At 37.8% G+C, this 23,397-nt stretch overlaps 1 protein-coding gene across 12 annotated transcripts in view; it reads left to right on the top strand.

Moving 5' to 3' along the window:
• The window catches only part of CHRM3 (cholinergic receptor muscarinic 3), a 272,134-nt gene that overhangs the window by 169,197 nt on the left and 79,540 nt on the right, over nt 1–23,397 (top strand). The window contains exon 1 of one of the 12 annotated variants that reach the window (XM_054063910.1): nt 11,531–11,642. The exons of the other annotated variants lie outside the window; for them this stretch is intronic. Coding sequence (XP_053919885.1) covers nt 11,569–11,642 — 74 coding nt within the window. The 5' untranslated portion in view covers nt 11,531–11,568. Of the gene's footprint in view, nt 1–11,530; nt 11,643–23,397 lie in introns of those variants that run through there. 12 annotated transcript variants of the gene reach the window in all.

Consider the following 23,397-nt stretch of genomic DNA (forward strand, 5'->3'; position numbering starts at 1 on the left):
CAGACCCCATCTCGATTCCTCTTCAGTAGTGCTGAACTTGGCTCTGAGTGTACATTTGCTCAGTGCTGTTTGTTTCCTCATCCATCTCTGAAGTTCCTCTCACTGATTACTTCTCACAGCTTACTATTCCTGCTAATTGGGTGACAATTTAATAATTGATTTGTAGGTGTTTGCTAATTAAAGTTAATCATGAATACACACTTGTAATTTTATCTCATTTAAAAGGAGCGTGATCCTGGCCAATGAAAACAGGGCAGGAGGGAATGATTCAATGTGTGTGCATAATTTTCCTGAAAAACATGTAAATGCTTTTCAGATTTTTTAAATGCTGTAGATTCATCTACTAGTTGAGCTGAAAATGCTGCCAGTAACTGAACAGAGAATCGGTTATTTAATCTAATGAAAGTCCTACTTGAATGGCTAAAAGCTGAGGACTGGGAATCCTCAGGCAAATCTGCAGGAGCACTAAGCACATGTAATGCAACCTGTGGTGACATAATTGGGAGCTGGGCTGTCCACGATTTGACAGCTCAGCCTCCATACTTACATTTCTGTATCTGTATTTATTCTTCATTCTCCCACTCACAGTTTGTCCTGTACATTGGAGAGTTTAGTCTAACATTAGTCTGCAAGTGTCTGCAGATATCATCTCCTGAGTTAAGTGTTAGCTGGTAAAAATGCCGAAGTTGGTTTTGGCAAGGCATCCACTGGGAGAGCAGTGGATGTTTTCCTTGTCTTTGTGACAGTTAATTTAACTCTTTCTTTATGTGGGGTTCTAGGCCATCATATTTGCATCTAAATCTTGCTGTGTGTAATTCCTGGTGCAATTATATGTGAAATTTGATTAACTATGTACTTATCTGTGCTTTTTAGTCTCCCCTAGACTTCCCTAAAAATGGAACTCTACCGGTGGTCTTTTGGAAATAACAGGGATAAAGGATATACAAAGTATTTCCTTCTTTTCCATGTATATCAGGAAAAAGATTATTTTGAATTCAGTGGAGAACAGGCATTGAATACATTCGGAACTGAAAAAAACTCATCTTTGTGTAAGGAAATATGGGCTTTGGAGTTAATACTGTGGACAATGCCATAAAGAGCAGCTCTTAAGCAAAGAGCTGTGTGAGTATAAAGGAAACATGAGCTAGTGAAAGTGCAGATCTGTGTCTGGGAAGGACACCTTGTTATCTCCTGACCTTGATAACAAGTCATAAGTTATTTCCCTGTTCTAAAGGAAATAAATGGGTAAGGAGGTTCACTTTCACTTCCAACCTCTGAAACGGGCTGGCAGCCAGCCAGGCACAAGTGTAAATGCAGAAAACCACTTGCATACAACTGAGCAGCTGCGGATTAGTTTCTCACTTGTGAAGGAGGCCTGAAGTGCATTTAGCACCTTTGCTATGCTCCTGCCACCTTTGCTGCGTGTCCTGCTTTTCTCACCCCTGGCTGTGTGCATAGTGTCAAAGTGGGTGCCACTTTCTCACCACGCGGGAGCTGTCGTGAGGTGTTTATAAGAGGTGTTGCATTTGAAACTGAAGCATGCTGAAGTGCTTCAGAGAGCTCAACTTCAGTGACAGCAATGTAAGTGTTTTGCTGAACAGTATCTTAAAAAATGCAGGTATGCACCATAGGTCTGTTTGTTTTCCAGAGGTTATGCAGTTTGGTTTGGTGGGTTTTTTAATTTCCCCATTTTGTTACAGCTCTTAGTAACACATCATTAGATTTGTTCATCTCTTTGTACCACTTGCATTCACTGATCCCAGTCCGACCCTGGCTCTGTGCTGGACTGCAGCCAGGCACTCTTGTAGGATAGGAGTCAGGGTTAGTGACCATCTTCGGTTCACAGCAGCTTGTTTGTGAGCTGCTCCAAGGGCGAGTAACAATATCAAAACAATGGTATATAGGCTTTAAGTACAGGAGAGGTTAAAGGAGAAGGAAGGCAGCTAGTGAGCTTAATCCTGCAAAATTGCCAAGAGCAACTGCGTCCCTGGCTGCAGCTAATCCACTGCCTGCTCTGCTCCTCCACCGGGTCTGTTCAAATGCCTACCTCAAGCTAATTTTCACAAAATATTCCTAAAGAAGGGCTTAAAGAGGAGAGAGGACAGAGATGTGAAGAATGGGAAGAGGCTTTTCAAACTGGTTTTCCTACGTGTCTGATGAGTAGCTCCATGCCACTTTGGTGGTTCAGAACAGCCATTGAGCTGGTTTAGCAACACGTTTTTTTCTGGATTACTGCTTCACAAGAGCAGTACAAAACAACTGGAGTGTAATGATGAATCAGTCCTGTTTATTTAATTTTGTTCCACATGCTTGAGCTTTACAGCAACATTATTAATCGTTAAAATTTGGGAAACATTCATCTTTGTTTATAGCAGAATCTGAAATAATTTGAGAAAAAAAGTTGTTTTCCTCCAATCCTCCTCAACTTTTTCAATTAAATCACATTTGAATTTTGTTTCTCTTGAGACTCATTCCTCATTATCTTTTCTCATGGTTGGGGGTGTGTGTGTCATTTTCCCGCAGATGAACTCCCCGGGGCAACAAATAGAAACAAATAGAAAGGAAGAACAAGGCAGTAAAAGTAAAGTCATCATCACGTGCAGTTAAAATTATTGTGTGTTGCCCCTTCATTTGTACCTCTTCTTTACCTTGGATATTCTCTTAAATACTTTTCTGTGCATACGTTTTACTTAACTGTAACTTAACTATGTATTGCACCAGATATTCAGCAAATAGACTCTCAATGACAGAGAAATTGGAAGTTTACACTGTATGTGTTGTGAGTCCTGTCAAAGACTTTGGACTGTTTCCATTGGGTTGAAAGGTGACTTTAGCAATTTAAACTGTGGAAATGAAATCTTAAAGTGTGGTGATAATTCTCAGCTGGATTCTTTAGTAGCTCCTCAAAAAGTTTTGATTCAGTGCAGCTTTTCTCTTGGGCCAAAGAGTTTTGCATTTTCAATACTTCTTATAGCAACAAATGACAACTAAATCTAGAGCATCTCTCTTCTTGATTGCATTTGATTAGTAGTTTTCTAGGCAGCAGCTTTACAAGCCAAAAGTTGAAAGATTGGCATCACATACTTGTGTTCAAATGGATAGACTTTCTCTCTACTCAATGCCAGTTTATGCGAGTTATGTTTATTCATTTTCAGCCAGCTCTAAGGAAAAAACTTAGATTCATAAACACTTAAAACTGAAATGCAATGAAATTTAGTAAAATACAATTTCTTGTAATACTTTTTTTACTCTATAGATTACTTCAGCATCCTGATGAAATTCAAGGACGGATCTATATTAGTCATTTCTCTTACAACTTGCAGGCAGAGCCAATCTCCCTTTATTGCTAAAGAAGAGTTCACAGAGATTGTCCTGCAGTGTTATGAAGCATTCTGTCATCCTTCAAAGAGAACTTGACATACATCTATCTTTCAAGATTTGTCTGCAAAACAGAGCTGCCAGCTCGTAGGCTCTTTCATGGCAGATGCTTTACTCCGGTGCTCCATGCTCCAAAATGCACAAAGTGATTTATATGAAGTGTTTCCAGGGGGAGCAGAGTCTAAGTCACATAGATCAAGAAAAGCCATGTTTTCTCTGCCAGAAATCAAATCACACAGTTGTTTGGTTTTTGTTTTGTTTTGTTTTGTTTTTAACACCTAAAGAAAATTGTATTATTTACCTCTGGATTTTTAAAATGTGATTTTAAGTGAAATACAGCATATTCACATTGAAAATGTATTGAACTGAAGTTGAAATTTGGATTTGATGGCTTTTGGCATCTGTGGTAGTCCACTTAATTATTACAGAAAATTCTAATGGGGACTAAGCCCATTATTACATTTTGACATGAAAACCAGTAGTTCCATTGCTACTTTAAGCAGGTATCGATTAGTTCTATTTCCCATCTGAAATATCTTTCCTATGTCATATTGTTGCAGTCTTCTGAAATAAATCCACCCAGCAAATCTGAAGTTTCTCAGAATCTGCCAGTGAATAAACACACTTGGATAGACATCCTGCTATCTATCTTTTTTTTATCAGGTTCTACTACTTAAAATGTCATTAACGTTAGTTTTAAAGAATGCATCTCTTTGACTCATTACAGAAAAGGCACCCTCAATGACTTTAGACGAATCTATGCAAAATTTAGAATTTGTGTGTATGTATAGCTGCCTTGCAATTTCATGCCACCTTCTGCAAAGTGAGTGCTAATAATTTTGTAGTAGAAGAAGTTTAGCTCAATTTAACTTGCTTTTAAGCAACATGTCTCTTTGTTTGCTTAAGGAAAAGTAAGGAGGGTTGATTGGTACCTGGGATGGGTTTTGCCGCTTATTTTTTCAAATCTGGAACATCAGCTTTTCTTTCATCACCTTTTCAGTTCCTCCCCTAGTGCACTTGCCCTACCTTGGGTTCTCAGCATCAACCTCTCTGCATTGTGCATCCCCACTTACTGCTGCTTACGGGCTCACCTGCAGCTTTATTGCCTACATTCTTCCTGGCTCTTCTCCCGGGAGGCCTTGGCATCTGCATTTTGCTGGGTGTCACCAGCACAGATAAGTGGCTACTGTGAAGGTGAGAGGTTTGCATAGCTGCCGGTGAGCCTCCAGTGCTGCAGTGTGGCTGTGAAGGAGGGTGTCCCGGGGCTGCCTTGAGGCTGTGTTTGCAACTGGGTTTTAAACAGAATCCTTCCAGCCTGAGGATCGCTGGCACAAAGCCTTCCAGGTTTGCATTAGAGCCGGGTTTGTGTGGGTGGAATTTCTAAGCACATTCATTCGATAAGGCTGCAGTTTTCAGGTACAGAAAACACCTGTTCATTGGCAACTCCTACTTCCCTTCATTGTGAAGAGGATGTCCTGCTTGGAAAAGCCGTGCTGGCATGTGGCTGCAGTGGCACCAGCCTGTGCCCGTGCTTTCACCCAGGCTGTCAAGACAGTTTGAAGTGGAGCGTTCAGTTAACAGCTCTGGGACTTTTGGAATGGATGTAAAGCTGCCTGGTATTTCCTTCTCTGCCTGAGGTAAAGCACCCAATGCTACAAAGTGAAATCCAGGCTCCTTACTAGTGTGGGAAAGTGTCCTGATCTGCTAAGCCAATACAGAGCAGCCTGATTTGCACTGAGCAGAGATATTAGGGCAGCAGAAGCTTGGTTGTTTTGTTTGTTTTGTTTTTCTTTTCAACTCTAGCTCTCTAGGGGCCTGCTTCAAAAGCTGGTAGAACCCCTCAGAGGCTCCATGGGTTTAGGCTGAAATAAAATGAGCAATGTCATGCTTTTAGGAAGGAGTGCCAATATACACCTTTTAAAAAAGATACATTTTGAATTTGAAAAGTTCCCTGCTTTCTTATGTCTGACTCTTTCAACTTGCTCTGGTGTTGTGAATTGTTTAGATTTCCTCTAGTAGATCTGAAGTGATATAGTTCATTGATGTTCATTGCAGGACTTGCAATGTAAACTGTAAAGAGACTTTGGTAGTTAATTGAGTTTGTGGCTCCACATGAAATAGGATCATAATGAATTTATTTCTTATTTGGAATCAAAGTTGTCACAGGTGTTACCAGACTTAAGGTCTCTAAAAGTACAGCAGCAGTAGTAAATTTGCTGTATAACTCCATGGATTTTGCAATAGGGTTGAAACAACCTGATAAAATCAACGTGTGCTGTTTTCTGTGAAAAATTGCTCTCTTTTTTTTTCTTTAATCCTTGATAACAGTTTTATTCAAGCACTTGCATCTAAGGATGTTCTTTGAACACAGCTATAATTGCTTATGAATATTCCAATTACGGAGAAGGCAGTGGTAAATCATCTTGTCTTCATAGAGAAAGAGGAGTGTTGTGTGATGACTGTGGGTGGGTAATCAGGACTGTAGAGTTTGAAATACTCTTTTTTTGCCATTGACTTTCTGTTTGACTTTCAGCAGTCATTGCTTTTCTTTCTTTGATTCTTCTAAATACGTCAATAATAAAATCAGTCAGCTTAGAGGGATACTTAGTATTTGCAACATACTTTTAAGCTGTTAGCGAAAAATGCAAATATAAGACAAAATTAACTTTTTTGTCTTATTCTAAAGGGTATTCTAAAATGAAAAGGAAGTTTTTTTTCAATGACTTTTTGATAATAAAAATATTTAAATGGTCTTATACATATGCAGATACTGACTCAACTGAAAGTAATACAGCTTTCTCTTTCATTTATTAAGTTCTGGTTTCTTCTTTCTTTTTTAATAGCCCATTTTGGTTACTATTGAAGTAAGAGTAAACTTAGTTCAATTATCCATTCCCTGTAATAAAGAGTTCAATAACATCAAAATTAGAACAGCAGACATTTTGGAGGCTTTCAGTAAATTATTAAAAATAATTGAATTTTCTGTGACCAAAGAAGTTTTGAAAAAGGTGTTCAAGTTTTGGTAATTTCCTCATTGTTTTCCTCAATTAAATATGATTGGATGTATCCTATATTTCAGTAGGTTTAGTTGGATTTTTTACTGCTTTCAATTATTTGCATAGGTTCAAATGGAAACAGAGTCCAGGTAGTATTGAGAAGAAAAAGAAATTATACATAATATCAGCATTAAACATACTGGAACTACACAGAAGTCTAGTGGAGCTTGAAATACAGGGGGGGAAATACATTTTGTTTTACTGGTTAGTTTGGGGATTTGAGGGGGGGTCGTTGTGTGTCAGTCACCAGTTCAGAGGAAGAATGACTAAACAGCACTGATGGCTGGTTAAGTCACTCTTATTATTCAGGTATTCTGACTTCCTACCATGAGAAAGAGACGAGGATGAATTAAAAAAACATACAGAAGGCTGTCAGGCTGGCCTCAAGTACAGTGCTTGAACTTGTCTTTCCAGGGAAGCAGAAGCTTTTGAAATTAGAGGTTCTTCAATTCTTTGCATCTTCTTTTTTAATCTCTTTATAATTGTTAGATTACTCTTACTGTCCAAAGGTCGCTGTTGGTGTCTTGAGTGAGTTTAATGCGTTAAGTGAATTTTTTCCACTGATGCATGGGTTTATCTCTTCTTTTATCAAACCACCTACAGCAAACTGATGCAGCAATTGCAGGTGAAGCAGTGCAAACACCCTCCCAAGATACTGACTGAGTTATAAAAAGCAGTGCTTAAATAACAGTTTAGTCCTTATTTAGAGTAATAAAAACACTTACGACCAGATCTGCAATATACTTCCTCCCACTGAAGTAATTTAAAACATCCCTCAAAATTTATATGACATTTTGAGAGTATGTTTTCATGTCGAGTGTTACAGCTGTTATCAGTTACAGTAAACCATGCAATGTCATTTAGAGCTACAGAAAGCAAAATGCTCTAGATCTTTTAGCTTGAGAAAGGAAAAAAAATCATGAATCATCTAGGAGCTTCCTTAAGATATAGATAAATGCTACATTATGAGAGTAAAATAGTTGTCAATTAACTGTATTTACTGTGACTTTATGATTGATTGTTGCTTACTGAATTGCATTGAAGCAGTGATAAAACATGAGATGGGCGAGATCAATTCCAAACCTCTTTATTGTGTATTTCTTTGATTGTAGTCATGTCTTTCAGCTGACATCCACTTGGTAAAAAGAGTTGCTGCTTTCCCTTGTACCTCAAGCTGTTAAGCTTGGCACCACTTTGTGAAACATACTAGTTTAGAATTATTTATGTCTCTGAATGTAGAATTTGTGGCTTTCGGCTCTGTCAGACATGAGAAGGAGATGCATCCTCAGCACTTTCTCCAAAAGATAGAAGGTGCTCATGAGACCGGTGGTTACAGCTGAGACATGGAAAGAAAACACCAGAGCGTATAGCCTGCAGTAATAGCATTTTAGTGCTTAACATGCACACGATGGCAAAAGAAATCAGAAACCATGTGCAAACATTTATGGCAGCCCCTGAGAGGTCATGGCCTTTATATCTAACTGCAGTGCCATATCTGTGATAAATGAGTGGCACCCATAGCCCTCCCTGAAGTCTGGGCTGTTGATATGAGGAAAGCATTGCTACTTACCTCTCAGCATGGGTTGTTATGCCAGATGTGCTTGTGGTAATCTTTATGGAGAGATGAATAGGTTGTGTTGTTCTCATAGGCTCTAATAAAGGCAATTAATTCTTCAATGTGAACAGAAAAATAAAAAGGTTACCTCTGAATTAACCTTGTGTTAACCTGTGTTGTGTGAAGATGGACTGCCAAAATATATGGACTTAGAGACAAAAAGTACTAATCCTGTACCGAAGAATTTATGGAAAACTAAACCCTAAATTTTTGTCATACAGTGAACACATAACTTCATAAAGGTTCATGTAATGAACCTCTTTTGCTCTTTATTATTAATGAAGTAATTAAGCTATTGATACTGTTGTATTCTGAATCAGTGGTTTGAGATAAACATGTTTAATGATGTAGCTTCAGATTTTTTTCCAGAAAGATAATGTATTAGTTTTATGTGTAATAAAGGGATGATATTCAGTAACTCTTTAGTTACAGCTGTTATAAAAAGTTAGAATTTTTAAAATCAAATGGTCACAAGAGAGCCTTTTTTCCTACCCCTTATTCCTGCTTTACTTTCTACTTTTCCTCCTAAGCCTGTACAGTTGAGGCCACAGGTAGATAACCTGACTCTTACCAAGGTTGTGCTACTTGTAGATCTCTGTGCAGCAATTAGGTATAAACAGAGTTATTAGTTGATTTCTGTATGATGTATACTAACGTACATATCTGTATAGGTATGTAAATATATATACACGTGCACTTAGAGTATTTTACTAAGATAAAATGTTTTTTCTATTAAAGCTTTGCATCCAGAATTGATGATTATAGTAAAAATCACTTTCTTTTCTTTCACTGAAATACAGTTAGCGATACTCCATTCTGCTGAGACTACTATTAAAGTACAATAAAATGACTTTGACAAATAATAAAATTGGGAAAATGTCTCTACATTACATTCTTTTTAAAAACGCCTTGAATTAGCTCCTTCAGGGCAATGCAAATGACTCTGTCTCTGTTTTTAAGAACATTTCTTGGAAATAAGCTCCGAAAAAACTTAGAGTGATTGAGTTAACAGCAAAGACAAATTTGAATTTTAGTAGAAAAATAGAAACTGTGGGAACAACAAATAATAATAGTGCTGCCACCCTAATCACCACAGACAGAAAAGAATAAGGAAAACATGTTTCGTGCTAACTTAATATATATTTAGTTTTTCTCATTTGATGTGAAGAAAATCAGATAAATTGATGCAATCTCCAAATCCAAAATTAATATCATATGTGTAAAATAAATAAAGATGGTTTATCAGTTGGACTAAGTGTGCTTTTCTCTAAAAAGGGTATGAATAAACCCAGCACATAACTGATTTTATACAGAACAGATGTTATGTTGAAACTATCCCCTGAGGAGTTTGTTTCACAGTTAAATTCGTGACCTATTTGTCATTTTTTCACATGTCATGAGTTCATGTTTTTTAGCTCTATCAGATCAAATGTGAGATTATGGATTTTTCCTAGCTTTTCTGGAGTCCAGTGGAGAGGATTTGCATGTCAAATTGTTCAGTGGATACCCTGGCAATGTTCAGCATATGAGATTGAGGGAAAGTGAAGTCAGCAGCAGAAGAATTGCAAAATATCTCGAGGACAGCAAAATATCTCCAGTTGTAGTAAGGAGCTGTTCAAGCAAACCTTCATAACCATTAATACCTGATACTGGGCAAAACTGTTAGTGAAAAATAAGTAGATATGCATATGGTTAGATGAAGATGCAGTAGTTTAGGAACCTTCTTAACTTGCCTCAATTCATGCTTCAAAATACTAACTCTTTCACAGAGACAAAACTAATACAGGTAGGAAATTAAGCACATTTTTAGCACCTCTAGTTCTCTCCTCTGGTTTTCCTCGTATCTGTAACAGAGATGCAGACTATGAGAATTTTTTTCTCTAGATAAAGTCCATAGCTATGACCCAGTTTTTCCCACTTTCAGTGGAGGGCGGTGTGCTGTTCGGCCCACTGACATGATGCAAATTTCATCTGTGAAGTTCATCAGCTGCAGGGTGTGCACTGAGTCACCACCAAAGCCTGACCAGAGAAGCACTACTTCCAGTAGATGAAAGCATCTTCCAGACAGAAAATAAATGCATGCTGCTTGTCTGTGAGAGAAGCTATGCTTCCCAGTCAACTTAAGGGGCAAATAGCACATCTTTTTGATCAAATACAAACTTTAGGTGATTATGCCAAAGGAAGGGAAATGGGTATTATCAGAGCTGTAAAATGGAGCAGAAGATAGGAGATACAGGTACAGGAAAACTATTAGAGAAGGGGACCATGTCAAAGGCTTTAGAGAAGTCCAGGTGGACATCCACTGGTTTTCCCGTGTCCACTGATACGGTCACCCCATCATAGAAAGCCACTAGGTGGGTCATGCAGGACTTGCCCTTGGTGAAGCCACGCTGGCTGCCACTAATCACCTCCCCGTCCTCCATATGCTTTAGCATAGCTTCTAGGAAGATCTGTTCCATAATCTTTCTAGGCAACTATCCTACACTATCGATATAATGCAGTAAAGCCTCTCTAAAGTATTGATTTTTAAGGTAAACATTACAGAAATATAATACTTTTAAGCAGAAATGTTGAGTGCCATTCACGTATAGCCAGCCTGAGGCATTGCTAAGCCTACACAGACTTAGGTGCTGCAAGCACACTGGGACCTACATCTGTTCAGGACTCCCTGCATGTGTTTTCTGCAAACTCCCTTTTTGGTGAGTTTCCAAGAAAATGGGAACAGAGTTTCCCTATCTTCATGCTTAAGAACTTATTTTTTAGTTGGAGGTTGAATTTGTACCTAACATCCCATTCCCATAGAGACCCTTCTAGAATCTTTCAGTCCTACACCTCTCTCTGAAAAGTTTTATGATATAGCTTTTATCCATATGTTTTCTCTCCACTTTCTTTGGACAGAATGATCCTGTTTTCACTGCAAGCATTTTATTTCTGAGAAATTTCTATCAGCAAATCAACTTCAGTAACTCTGAAAAGGATCATTACTTATTAATTTATCATGAATTATTCATAATTCACTACTTAACCTTCAGAAGCAAGCAGAAGGTCATATGACAACAGGACTTTGTGCATGTGATTTATTTACAAAAGCTGGTAAGAAAAAAATTAGAATGTAAGTTCCCCCCCCTAGTTTGTTAGCTCTATATCTGACTAGGAGAAGAGACCTTTCCTACTACAGGCTCACTGCATTATTCCTGGTCAAGCTCACAGCTTTTGCTGTCATTGCCCTGGAAGCCTTGAACTGTTCACTATGCTTCTGGCTTCACTAGTTTCCCAAAGCCCTAAAAGGTTTAATATTTTCTCACCTCTCTGTCCTTTGCTTTGGCAGTTGCATCATGGGCTGAACAGGGCCAAGCAGTTGTTCATGTGTGGCTGTTGGGTTGGAATTTATTACTTGCTTGGGTGCTCCTAAGTAGCTTTGTTGCTTTGCTTTCTCTATCTGAAACCCTGTAACATTTATTTCCATAGCAATTTGCTTTCATTGCAAACACACAGAGGTTGGCACCAAATTCAGAAAATATGCAGTATAGTTTCATAATTGTGCAGCATTTCCTTGGTCAGCTTGGCATTGCACTCTGCCTCAACAGAAAAAGGTAAGTTTGAAGATGGTCATAAAGGTATTGTTAACACAATAAAGAATAAATAAAGAGAGAAAGAGAGAGGAAGGGAGGGAGGGAGGAAGAAAGGAAGGAAGGAAGGAAGGAAGGAAGGAAGGAAGGAAGGAAGGAAGGAAGGAAGGAAGGAAGGAAGGAAGGAAGGAAGGAAGGAAGGGAGGGAAGAAGAAGGAAGGGAGGAAGGAAGGAAGGAAGGGAGGGAGGGAGGGAAGAAGGGAGGGAGGAAGGAAGGAAGGAAGGAAGGAAGGAAGGAAGGAAGGAAGGAAGGAAGGAAGGAAGGAAGGAAGGAAGGGAGGAAGGAAGGAAGGAAGGGAGGGAGGGAAGAAGAAGGAAGGGAGGAAGGAAGGAAGGGAGGGAGGGAGGGAAGAAGGAAGGGAGGAAGGAAGGAAGGAAGGAAGGAAGGAAGGAAGGAAGGAAGGAAGGAAGGAAGGAAGGAAGGAAGGAAGGGAAGAAGGAAGGAAGGGAGGGAGGAAGGAAGGGAGGGAGGAAGGGAGGGAGGGAGGAAGGAAGGAAGGAAGGAAGGAAGGAAGGAAGGAAGGAAGGAAGGAAGGAAGGAACCGACCTAGTACAGATAGGATTTAACATTCAGAAATTGTTAAATTTCACAAAGTTATTCTTCTGTTGATCTAGAGCACTTTAAATTAAGGAGTGACTTTCTGAATGATATATAAGCTGATAGAGGACTTGTTGCTTCTTTCAATGTTTTTCCTAGTGGATTACCATTCTCCAAGACATTGTGTGCATTTTGCTTTTTTCCACACATTTATTTCAGCTTCAGGCTACTAACTCCAGTGTTGTTCTTTGACAAAATGAAGGTCCTTTTAGTATTTCCTCTTTTTGATTGAACATGTACACTAAATAGCTTATGGGTCAGTTTTCTTTCGAGTAAGGTGGATAAGATAGAGTTTGAAAAAAAAAAATAGCTTTCTATTCTGTATCTACTCTTAATTTTCTCTTTCTTTTACAAAATTTCCACCAGAACTGCATATATTTCTTTATTCTAAGTTCTCCTATACCACAGTATTGCCAATATTTTTGTTAATTTTGCATTGTCAGTTGTCAGTCCTGTTTGTTAAAAAGATTTTATGTGCAGCCTAATTTTCACTGCTTCCTTGCTCTGTGCTTAGGATTGAGAAAATATGTCAGTAAATATTGAACAGCAAAACTATATTATGACTGACAGTTATCCTAATTCTGAGAGATACACTGGTATTGGTAAAGTAATATTTGTTCAAGAATGAAGTGCTTAATTTCACTTTGTTTTGATTGCAGAGCTGATTAATCTGCTCTTAATCTCTGCTACCACCCTTCACCTCAGTTGTACTTCATATCTGTCCCAAGTGTTTCTATCCTGGTCATGTTCACCAGCACTTCTTTGTCTTTTCTTTCCCACTTAAGTTGTCCTTTTCTTATTGCCCCCTTCTCCCTCCTTATCCCATTTCAGCCTGTTGTTCTCACTTTCCTGTTGCAAAACTAACATTTATCATTATTGCATTGCTTACACTGATAATTTTTTTTTGTAACACTTTCCCCTCAGATACCAATATTGTTTTTCCTCATCCGTAAACTCTTCTGGAGAGCTATGGTCTTTTGCTATGTATCTCTGCATAGTATGAAATCCTTGGAGGCTCATCTTTTGCATGGGTTTAGGCACTGCTGTAGTAAACATGATTAATAATACTAACACCTACTGTAATGTACTTGGTTCATAACTGTACCATAAAGGAAAATCACTCCGTCACCCAGCTACTGATTATACTTTGTATTTTATTTACTGTAACTGTAGATATATGTCTCCCTCTATAAAATAATTTAATATTCCTATTTTTTTATCTGCTGAAATTGTAACACTAATATATTTCTTCATTTTTTTATGCCAAGTGAGTCCAGCTAGTTTGATCTCACTGAAGTTCATCAGATTACCTCCAAATCAGGTAGAATAGCTTGTCTGATCATGAGAACGTTATTTAATTGTTAGTAGTACTACAATGCCCAAGAGCTTTCTTGCATAAAGGACAATAAAAAATACAAAAAGAAGAGAAGGTAAATTTTTGTTCCATTTGCGTACAATTGAATGCAGGAAAACAATGAAAAACTACTCACTATGTCCACATCAAATGTACACTCTGTATGCATGGTCTGATTTTTTGGAAGTCTTCATGGTGGAGGAAAACTTTATGGACATATTTGGAGGAGCCTAAGCAGGGATGTTTTTATGATATTTTTTATGCTGGCCCAGGTGTTTGAGGACTTCATCTATCAGGGTACTAGACTAGCTACGGAACCTTAAAAACATTAGCTAAAAAAATGTTTTGTATTCCTTTCCAAAGCACTGTAGAGTTGTGGGTTCTCACAGACGCAGTGTGATATAGCACATATTTGTGCTTTAAATCATGGTGAAATTTGGTCTGGAATAAACCCCACCCTAACCTAAGGGAGCTAGTGTGGCTTCCTTTGAAGATACCTCGGTAGATACATTTACCACTCATTGAGAACAAAGAAGCAGAATCTGTGCACTGATATTGTTATTGGCATTGTATGCATATTATCCACACCTTTATACCTCTGAATGCCATGGAATGTTATGGGTCTTGGTAACCTATCTTTGTTATGCTCTCTTGGCAATACAAGTCAGGTCTTTTCCCCAAATGAATACTCCTCTCACATCAAGGTAATCTCATGAGGTTATTTGTTGTATTTTTGGTCTTCTTTCTTGTTAAAATAACATGCCTTTGGTTTTCTGCAGCAAGCCATTACAGAAATAATTTTCTATAGTACTCAGGATTTTGTGAGAGAAGTAAGTAAAATATTCATTTCTTTAAGCTGAATTGTGCTGCCATGTTATCATAATGAAAATACTGAAGTTAATATTTACCAAAAATCCCATCTTTATACAACTGTATAATCTAACAAAGCAAATGATACACTGTACACTGCAAGTGTTTTCTAGTGTTAAAAACAGTGAAAGCTTGAAAATAACATTCTGCCCCGAATACAGAGCTATATATGTTGTCTATATTACATGTAGAAGTCTATTCAGAATACTGTTACAAAGCATGCTTATGGTGTTGGTTAGATCCAGTTGAAATCATGCCTTCAGAAAGACAAAACTTGTTCTACTCTAAAAAGAAACTCCTGTGGTCTGCAGCAGCATTGTAATTTCTACAGATGCTTCAGAATTCATGCAGGAAAATCAAATTTTCCTCCTTATTATCTGCTGACCAACTGAACTGGTTGTGAAGCCCTTACTGACAAATATACTGCCAACTTCTGAAACTGAACTCACATCAGTTTTCTTTTCCAAACTTAATTAAAAACCTAGGCATTTGAAGTTCTTCCATAAATGTTAAAAATAAGACGACAATAATTTTTAGACTGACAGCATAAAATACAGTATATGCAGGTAATTGCAGACAATTGGAGTACCTTGACGCACAGTAGCTGAAATACAAATAGTATTGAATGGAAATTATTTTAACCTAGAAAGAATTAACAAGTAAAGAATTGAGCCTAAGGATATGAGTTCTCATGCTTTCGGAAATGTGTTGAAAATTCTTTTTCTCTTCCAAATACTTTTCCCTTTGCAAATATTTAAACTTTGCTATTTTTCAGGAGGGTTCTTATCACTGAAATGAATGAACACTTTCAAACTATTAGGTATCATAGAATAGTTTGGGTTGGAAGGGACTTTGAAGATCATTCAGTTCCAACCCTCCTGCCATGGGCAGGGACATCGCACTAGATCAGGCTGCCCAAGGCCGCATCCAACCTGGTCTTGAGCACCTCCAGGGATGGGGCATCCACAGCTTCCCTGGGCAACCTGTGCCAGTGTCTCACCACTCCCATGGTGAAGAAATTCTTCCTTACGTCTATTCTAAATCTGCCGCTCTCCAGTTTATACTCATTGCCCCTACTCCTATCATTACAAGCCTTTGTAAAAAGTCCCTCCCCTTATTTATTTCTTTTAAAATAATAGGGAGCAGGGTTAGTTATAAAATGTCATCTAGAACTCCCTTAAAAATGACTTAGGGAGTTCAGTTGTCTTCTATACATGTAAGAAGATAAACATAGGTGCCATGATATAAGGTAAGCGTATGCATGATATTTACATCATGACTGTTCTGATATACATTTAGTCTAGAATTTATGTCCCAAACATTGTCCCATGTAAAAGTTAGACATCTGGTATCAGCAAGTGGGTAGCCTGGAGAAAGGGGGTTCAGGAACAGGTGTTTCATCCAGCAATGGGTAGTATTGAAGGCATGTGAGGTGATTAACTCTGCAGAGGAAGATGTTGTCTATGAGCCATATTTCATCTATGAGGCTCCTGAAGTTTAGATGTAAAGATTTTCCCTATGCAGATAGTTACTGCTTTATGAAAAGCAACATGTGTATATTCAGTCTTGGTCTAGTGCTGTAATCATTAAGGAAAAAAAATATACTTCATAATGTTCAGTAGTCTAAATCCCTCATCCTGCAAGTTTGTAAATACTTTCCGTGCTTAACTTTGACACATACAAGTAATCACACCAATTTAAAGCTAATGATATTTAGAGATGTAAACAGGCTCAGAAACTGTTATTGCATGTAGTTGTACTTAAGCGTAGCAGATAATTCAGGTACAAGTTTTTTGGTTTTGACAATGCTGATTACCATTATTAATTTCCAGGACACATTAACAAAATCAAATAGTATTCTAACGTGTAAAACACAAATAGTGTGAAACAACTTGAAAAGATACGAAAGTTCTGCTGCAGATTTATTTGACAGCAGGGAATAATGTCCATATTGTCCTGAGAATAAATTCCCTAACAGGTAGAAGATAAAAAACGTGGGAGGAAAGATGAGGGAAGGAGATAAGTTTTGTTGCATTTTTTAAACAAGATGGCTAGTAATTTGCTCTCAGAGTTGTGGTGGGGCCAAGATGAAAAAAAAAAAAAACCCTCATAGTTATTTTTCATTACAATAATTCAGGAAAAAATTTAATTGTTTAATATCTTATGGAAATGTTCTGAAATGAAGAATGTTGTGAGCTGAAACATCAGGGGCCCATGTCTACTCATTCCTGCTTTCAATATCAGAAAACAATCCATGAAACTAACGGACTCACAAACATGTCATCAATCAAACCAAATGACTGCTGTAGGAGAACGAGAATCACACACAGAGCTGCAGTGTTCAGGTACCAAAATTGGTCCCACCTATGACAAATGCATTTGTTGTAGTATTTGATGAATTAAAATTGTATGAGCATCACTGAAACAGACTAATTATTGTGTTTAAAGAGATCCCTCTTTGAATATTCAGTAGCTTTGAGGTGATGCTCAGTGTTAACAAGAGAATAAAATGAACATGAAAGAGTTCACAGGCATTTTACAATTACCTAAGAAAACTGGAGTGATCAGAATAGACATCCTTCTCTTTATGAAAGAAAGCACTTTGGCAACTAAGCTTTTATAATTAATAGACTATTATATTCTTTCCAAATTGACATGCTTGAAATTACGTTTTGTGTGTTTTCTCAAAAGAACAGAAGTACTTTTCTGCCAGATGGTCCTATTGGCTGGTCATTTTTGAACTAAATGTTGTTCCTTCAACGTATGTCTCATAGCTGTCTTGCTGATAATTCCACAGATCCATTGCTTGATATCCTTTGTTGCCAGACCTCTGTTTTAAACTTGGGAAGACGACATTCTCTTATCCTCATAGTCGTATATCATGTTGTGGCGTAATAGAAATTTCCCTGCTCTCTATCTGGTGAGAAATAACTCTTCCCAGTGCAGCCTGAAAGTATGTCTTTGGCATATTGCTTCCTTCCATATGTCCAGATAAACTGATAGTCAGGATTTCTGAAAAAGTATCTCCTTGTGGTGCTTTTGAGAACCCAACTGGCAGTATGCAGAACAGCTTAAGGACTCTCTTGCTTCTTGCAGTAGTGGTATCATGGTTACAAGAAATGTTCTGAACTTCTGCTAGTGTTAGAACGAAGGCATTTAGCAAAAGGAAAATGCATATTCTGCTCAGAGCCTTAACTTGGCTTCACACTTGCTGAAGGGTGAGTGATTTGCCTTTATCTGTAGAAGAGGAATGCAAGATCACACTCCCACTGCAAAATTATAATGAAATATTGGCATGCTAGAATAAATCGCTGACACCAGCACTTAAGAACCCTCACTCTGTTTAGCTTGGTTTAGACCTGAACACTATTCCTTTTGGTAGATATTAGACTGTGACAGTATGCCATGCTATCTGAAATGACAGTTCAATTACCATTTACTTTCTAATGTGTGTTTGCTGCAAGACCTTTAGGACCAAATTCTGTCCTACACAGTCTTTCTGATTTAAAAGGTCATTAGAATCTGCCTGAACACCTCTATCTGCTGTTATTCTCTCATGCTTGGAAAAGATTAAGAGGCATTTGTTGGCTCAGTGAGGTAGATGACTCATAACTTCTGCATATAAGAGGAGGAAGTGGCTGCCTGAAAAGACAATTTAGGCTGTAGGCTCAGAAGTCCCAAAGTAGTCATCTTAGCAACAGGCTTGACGAAAACAGCATCAACAAAAGTTTTGAGCTGAAGTTTATCTTACTTTCAGGCAAATCTCTGAAAGGTCCTGGAATAGGATTATATGTAACATGCAGGCTCTCTGTAGCACAAGTGACTAAGTTACCCATTCACACAAGGGAGCACCGAAGACTAATGCAATTAATTGTTGTGGGGTTTCTTGTGAATATTTTGTTGAAATTTCTATTTTCTTTTCTATTAGCTGATGCCTGTGTTCTACCTTGGTCTCACTGAAACAGATACAGAGCATGCAGCATGCCTAGAAACAGAAATATACCTTTTGGGTTTTTTTTTTTCTGTGTGGGATACGAAAGAAATACATTCAAAGTGAACGTAAGAGAAAAATAAAAGTAAACTGAAATCATTTAGCTGTATTTTCCCTCTGACATTCCTGCATGGGAAAATATCTTGGCCTATATAATAAAAATAATCTCTTATATGATTATCTCCATGCCACTGCTAAATTCAATTTACCCTTCTTTAAAAGCATCTAGTTGCTGAGCAGACTTTTTTTTTTCTTTGTTTCTGAGCTCAAATCATCTATCTGCAATACACATCAAGTTGAATTTTCCTTCTATTCTATCATAACACTTTTGATGCGATTCTGATTCTCATTATCTTTAGAGGACCAAGCCTAACAGCGCATTTCCTTTTTTAAAGTTCATATGTTCCTGTGATCTCATCACCTCAAGAGACACTGGTTTCTGTGATATTCAGCTGATTATGTTTTCCTGACCACAACTGAAAATCATCTCTGTGTATAGCAACTGCTGTCTTGGCTATAGATGGATTTTTGTTTTGTTAACAAACTTGGAATATGTGCTTTGCAGTAGTAGCAATTGTGTCTGATGCCTTGTATTTATTGCTTCAAATGGTTGCTTTGAAATTAAGACACATGTAAATCTTCGTCATCGGTCATCCATAGTAGCATTAGCATTATGGCCTAAGATTAAAAGGCTAAGTCGAGCGCAAGAACATGGAAGGGCAGGGTAGAGCTATCCCTGAGCCCAGGTTGTGCAATTTGGGGAGCAGAGGCAAGAGGACACTGTTTTGCAAGCTGTTCCACTTTGTAGCAGTTCAAAGCCAAAATCATATGTATACAGAATCACTGGGCTTTTTGCCTATTTACGTATTCATGAGCAGATAGCAGCAGTGGATGTGTAACTAGATCTCATTTTATTCCACTAATACCTATTTGCCACAGCATTTATAGGTCATTGCAATGGGAATAGGTTCTTAAGAAGTAGGAATATATTCTAAGAGAGAAAACAAATCTTGCCTTGAATTCATCTGGAGTTTACAAGGAAATCTTGTGGTACTTTAGTTTGAGATACAGAACAAGTTCACAATCTGCTATCATCCTAGTTATCATTCTTTTCTCTGCTTTTACAACCTCTATAAATGACTTATTTCTCTAGCTGTTCTAGCCCATCTCCTTGTGTTAACCTGTACAGTCAACATTCATGTATATGTGATTTTAGAAACGAAGTTGCTAATCTGTTTCTGGTTTTAATTCAATGAGATGTTATGCTAAACTTTGAATTTTACATAGTTTCTGATGTCTTAAGAGTTTATGTCCACATCTCCCATCTACCAGGCTAACCTAAGAGTGCCATTCCTTCTGTCTTTTTTTTTTTGTTCAAAACTGATTTTTTTTTGTTCAAAACTGATTTTTTTTTCCTTCTTCAAGAAATAGCTCAAATAGCCTTAGTTGAGTAGTTCTAATTAAGAAATATAAACTGCATTTTATGTATCTCTTTGGAAAATAAAAAGATGGAAATTTACACCTAAGCATAAGTTCATTGCGTGATTCTTGCTTAATGTTCCACTTACAAGTGTTGTAAACCAGACAGCGGCAAACAGGTGCAGTTTCTAAAGGGTATGACTCATGCAAGCGATCTCTGTCAAGCAGTGCATTTCTTTTCTAACATTTTCTGAGTGCCTTAGAGTCTTAGAGTTGAAGTCAGAAGAAGCTCAATGTTTTCATAAAGACTAAACTTAGAAAACTAAGTGCCAGGGTCCTCTCTCAGGCCGTTTTTCCTTAATGTGACACAGTTAGCTTAATGTAAACCACCTTTAATTTACATTGGCATGAGAATGGAATCTGTTTGGTAGTATTTTCTTTTGTAGAAAATGAAATAATATCTAAATGCTATTTTTTGCTCTCATCTCCAAATATTTAATGCTATGGTATTTCCACAATACTCAGTGCCACACATAACTATGAAGGCATAAGACATGTTTATTACATTTACCACTTTTTAGAGTAATTGACTAAAAGATTCAATGAAAAGAAATCATTAACCCAAAATCTGGGGACACATACTAGAATATCCAGTCCATTATTCACCAAGCCTCAGGTACACCCGTTTTCATCTTACCTCTGCCTTCTTCACTGTATTCTATCACAAACAACAAATAAACTCTTGCCCTCACTTGGAACAGCACTGGACAGGAGCTTCTTCACTGAAAACAGTTTATTTCATTAAAAAATCACTATAATGTCTGCTAAATTTTGTAGCCTCTAAACCTCATCATTATTTAACACTATATTTCTCTTATCCAAACACTGAATACATCTTGTCTATGTCTGCTAAGAAACCTTCTGCAGCAGCATCTTTCCCTTGCTGTCTGCATAACACAGTACTGAAGAGACATTTCAGCACCATAAATATTTTTGAGGTCATCCTGAGGCCTCACGTGGGTATATCCTCCCACAAAGTGTTGTCTCCCTCTAATCACCATCACAGCCTGCTCAGCAGCTTAGCCTTGCCTGTCCACCATTCATTACAACCATACTATACATCTCATGTGGTGACATGCTCAAGTTGTGTTCATCTGGAATGAATAACATACTATATCAGCATTTTTTTCTTACATATCCTAAATAAAGATATTGCTTGTAAGAGCTTGTTAATGAACATTTGGATAACTGTAAGTGCCCTGCTGGCTTGCATTTGAGACAATAACAGTTGAGTGTATGGTACAGTCTGTAATTAGTAAACTGCTGCTCAGCCCCTGGACAGTCAGTAGTAATAGGATGAAAGTTTCCCATTACTGGAATATTTTAAGTATGATGGTACAAACACAGCCAGAGAGAAAACACAGATAAGATCTCTGTCCTACATTGTTGAATATCCATTAAGCAGAAGGACAGGGACTTTTAACATCTGAGAGAAGAAACAGTACATGAATTCTTCTCTCTCCCCTTATTTCACTATCTTCTTCAGGATTCAATGCTGATCACCACAGATCTCATCACTTAACTTCACTAGCATGAACGAAGTTGCTCTCTTGACTATTGTCTTCTGCTTCATACCTTTTTTTTATTACAGGCCCATCTGATCAGGAGTACATATCTTTCCTTGGTTATATAACCCTCAAGAGTACCAAAGGCTCTGGATCCTACATGTGTACAGGCTTAGACACAAGGACAGGCAGAGAACTGTTAGCTCTGGAGCCTTTATTTAGCACTTTGCTGTTTCTTGAATATTCTGGTCAATAATACACTAAGTGTTGGGAGGGTGTTTTGCAAAAACTGGCTGTGTTTCCACGTATCAAGAACATTCAACCCATGACAGAAGTCATGCTCATATTTCCAGGCGTACATGAAAGGATATTTCAATATCTGCTAGCCTTCAAGTAAAGCAGTATCTGCTGTGTGATTTATTTACAAACATACTGGCTAGAGTGACATCTCTTATAAATTCAGTGTCTTTATTATGTTTTATTCCATCATGAGAGACACCAAACCTGAAGGTATATTTTGGTGAATTTTGTGGAAGGAAGCATAACTGATGACTTTTTAAAAACCGTGATTTATGCTATTAGTTGAAATAGAACTTAGTGGTCCATCTATTAGAAGTTATGATGAAAAAGCTGTTTGAGCTTTTCTCTCCACTTTGTTGCTGTCACTGTCATCCAACACTGGGAAAATACCCACAGAGCAGCAGTGACTTGAACATAGGCACTGAGCTGAAATGACTGAATTCTTGGAGATCTTAAAAAAGAAACTCGGCAGGCAGAAGACTTAGAAGGGCAGCATTTATGTCCATCAGTGTCAAGGTTTCTTTATACTGCATTTCAGATTGAGATTTTTGTTTGTTTTCTTGTATAGCCTGTTTTAACTTGTTTGTTATAATGAAGGTGAGCACAGTAAAACAATTATAAATGTTATAAATCATACTATTTATATGATAAGACATGCAGGAAGGAAATGTGCTGGCTGAAAGAATGTTGCTGAGTGTCTGTATGGTCAGCTTTTAAGGAAAAAAAAAACCAAAACAGTCTGAACTTGCCATACTACCTTAGAAAATCTCTGCCTCAAAGTTACTGCAGTCATTTACTAAAGAAGCAGTGAAAGCCTGTCACAATAGGACAAGGGATAATGGTTTTAAATTGAAAGAGGGTAGATTCAGACTAGATATAAGGAAGACATTTTTCACAATGAGGGTGGTGAAACACAGGAACACATTGCCCAGAGAGGTGGTACAAGACCCATCCCTAGATACGTTCAGGGTCAGGTTGGATGTGGCTGAGAGCAACCTGATCGGTTGAAGATGTTCCTGTGCACTGCAGGGAAAGTTGGACTAGAAGAGCTTTAAGTGTCTTTCCAACCCAAACTATTCTATGATTCTACAAAAAGTGCATGATTTCTGTCATCAAGACAATAAATAATCTTTGAGGTCTGTGTATCCCACCTATATCCACTTATTTTTCCAACATCTCAGTTACTTGGCCATTGCTGTCAAAGTGCTACTAGTGCTTAGAAAGAGGTTTAGAAATACTCAGCTGAAATAACTCTACTGCTGTTGGACATGGGCTTGAACAGGTTTTTCTAATCAGTTGCCCATATTAATTTCCTCAATTAATAGGAACTGAACTCTTCTGAAAACTCTAATGAGATTGACTAAAGATGCAATTAAAATAATGCCTGGAAGGTTTGCAAGGGGTGGCCACTGCAGTTATGGAAGTGTCTGTTCCTCCTTTTAAGCAACACAGGGATCACTGCTCTTTCTCCAGATCAATTCAGAATAGCACAGAAAAATCCCCACATGTTTAGACTTACATCTAGTGAGTCTTGCTTCCATCTGGAAACTGTGGAAAAATGACATCCTAAGACATAACTCTGCCCAGTTGTGGGCAGGCCTATGAACCTAAGAACTTGAAAG

Source organism: Cuculus canorus, chromosome 3 (genome assembly GCF_017976375.1).
Source record: "Cuculus canorus isolate bCucCan1 chromosome 3, bCucCan1.pri, whole genome shotgun sequence".
NCBI classification, from domain to species: domain Eukaryota; kingdom Metazoa; phylum Chordata; class Aves; order Cuculiformes; family Cuculidae; genus Cuculus; species Cuculus canorus.